General features: G+C 41.3%; 1 protein-coding gene across 1 annotated transcript; it reads left to right on the top strand.

Moving 5' to 3' along the window:
* The first annotated feature begins 249 nt into the window (after nt 1-249).
* Nucleotides 250-684, top strand: LOC107849066. The gene is made up of 2 exons (XM_016693730.1): nt 250-480; nt 562-684. The coding sequence occupies exons 1-2, from the start codon at nt 250-252 to the stop codon at nt 682-684; spliced, it is 354 nt and encodes a 117-aa protein (XP_016549216.1).
* Nucleotides 685-1433: the final 749 nt, after the last annotated feature.

A 1433-nucleotide genomic window follows, 5' to 3' on the forward strand; every position in this document is an offset into this window, starting at 1 on the left:
GCAGATGATGCAAAATTCAGGAAGTTCCTAGCAATGCTCAAGCGATTGACTATAAATGTGACTTTGATCGAAGCACTTGAGCAAATGCCAGGATATGCAAAATTCATGAAAGACCTTGTTACCAAGAAACGAACAGTGACTTGCAAACTAGAAGAAGATCTCTACCTTTATTGTGCTATTTCCACAAGGACCTTGACGCAGAAAAAGTCAAAACCAGGTGCAGTCACTATTCCCTGAACAATTGGAACCATGGAATTCACTAAAGCACTATATGATCTGAGGGCAAGTGTTAACTTCATGCCATTGACTATTTATAAAAATTTGGGCCTGGGGAATCCCACACCTACCAACATGAGACTGGTGATGGCCGACAGATCAGTAAAGCGACCTGTTGGCATTCTGTATAATATGTTGGTAAAGGTCTCAAATTTCATATTCCCTACAGACTTTGTCATTCTGGACTGCGAGGTGGACTTTGAGGTGCCCATAATCTTGGGTTGACCTTTCCTCGCAATCGAAAGTGTATTGATTAATTTGAGAGCGAATGAGCTCTTATTCAAGGTAAATGATAAAGAGGAACAATTTGATATGGGCAAATCAGTGAAGCAGCATGAGAAAATGTGTGTGCTCTTAGTGGTTGATGTGTATTTTGAGGAAGAACAAGATATGGTCAAAACTGAATAGCTGGTTGTTGAACCCTTAGCCGCGGTTATGATGAACTATAATAATGAAGTCATTGAGGAGTATGAAGAGACAGTTTGTGCCCTGACTGACCTGGGCTTATATTTTTATGCTCCTAAAAAGCTCAACCTCGATCTGGCAAATCGACCAACACCACTAGCCAAGCCATCTATTGAAGAACCTCCGGTGTTTGAATTGAAGGAGCTGCCTGGTCACTTACGATATGTGTTTCTGGGGAAAGGAAGTACGCTACCTATTATTATTGTAGCTGATTTGGAAGAACAACAGGTAAATGCACTTATTTCAGTACTTCAGAGGCATAAGAGAGCAATTGAATGGACCATCGCAGATATTATTGGCATTCCCCCTGGCATTTGTACGCATAAAATCCAACTAGAAGAAGATTGTACTCCTACCATTGAGCATCAGCGCCGTCTGAATCCACCAATATAGGAGGTGTTTAAAAAGGAGATTATTAAGTGGTTGGATGTAGGAGTAGTTTACCCTATTTCTGACAGAAAATGGGTAAGTCTAGTTCAATGTGAGCCCAAGAAAGAGGGTATGATGGTGGTTGCTAATGAAAAGAACTAGCTGATTCCACTCAGACCAGTAACCGGGTGGAGGGTCTACATGGATTACCGCAAGCTTAACTCTTGACTCTAAAAGACCACTTCCCCGTGTCTTTTATGAACCAAATGCTTAATCGATTGGCTGCTACGGGTGGTACTACTTTTTGGATGGTTATTCTAGAT

Source organism: Capsicum annuum, chromosome 12 (genome assembly GCF_002878395.1).
Source record: "Capsicum annuum cultivar UCD-10X-F1 chromosome 12, UCD10Xv1.1, whole genome shotgun sequence".
Classification (NCBI taxonomy): domain Eukaryota; kingdom Viridiplantae; phylum Streptophyta; class Magnoliopsida; order Solanales; family Solanaceae; genus Capsicum; species Capsicum annuum.

What these genes read in the sequence shown, in the direction of transcription:
- LOC107849066 (XM_016693730.1), top strand. Translation starts at nt 250, where the DNA reads ATGGAATTCACTAAAGCACTATATGATCTGAGGGCAAGTGTTAACTTC. An exon ending in ACTGCGAGGTGGACTTTGAG is followed by an intron (nt 481 to 561) that starts GTGCCCATAATC and finishes CTCTTATTCAAG; the next exon opens with GTAAATGATAAAGAGGAACA.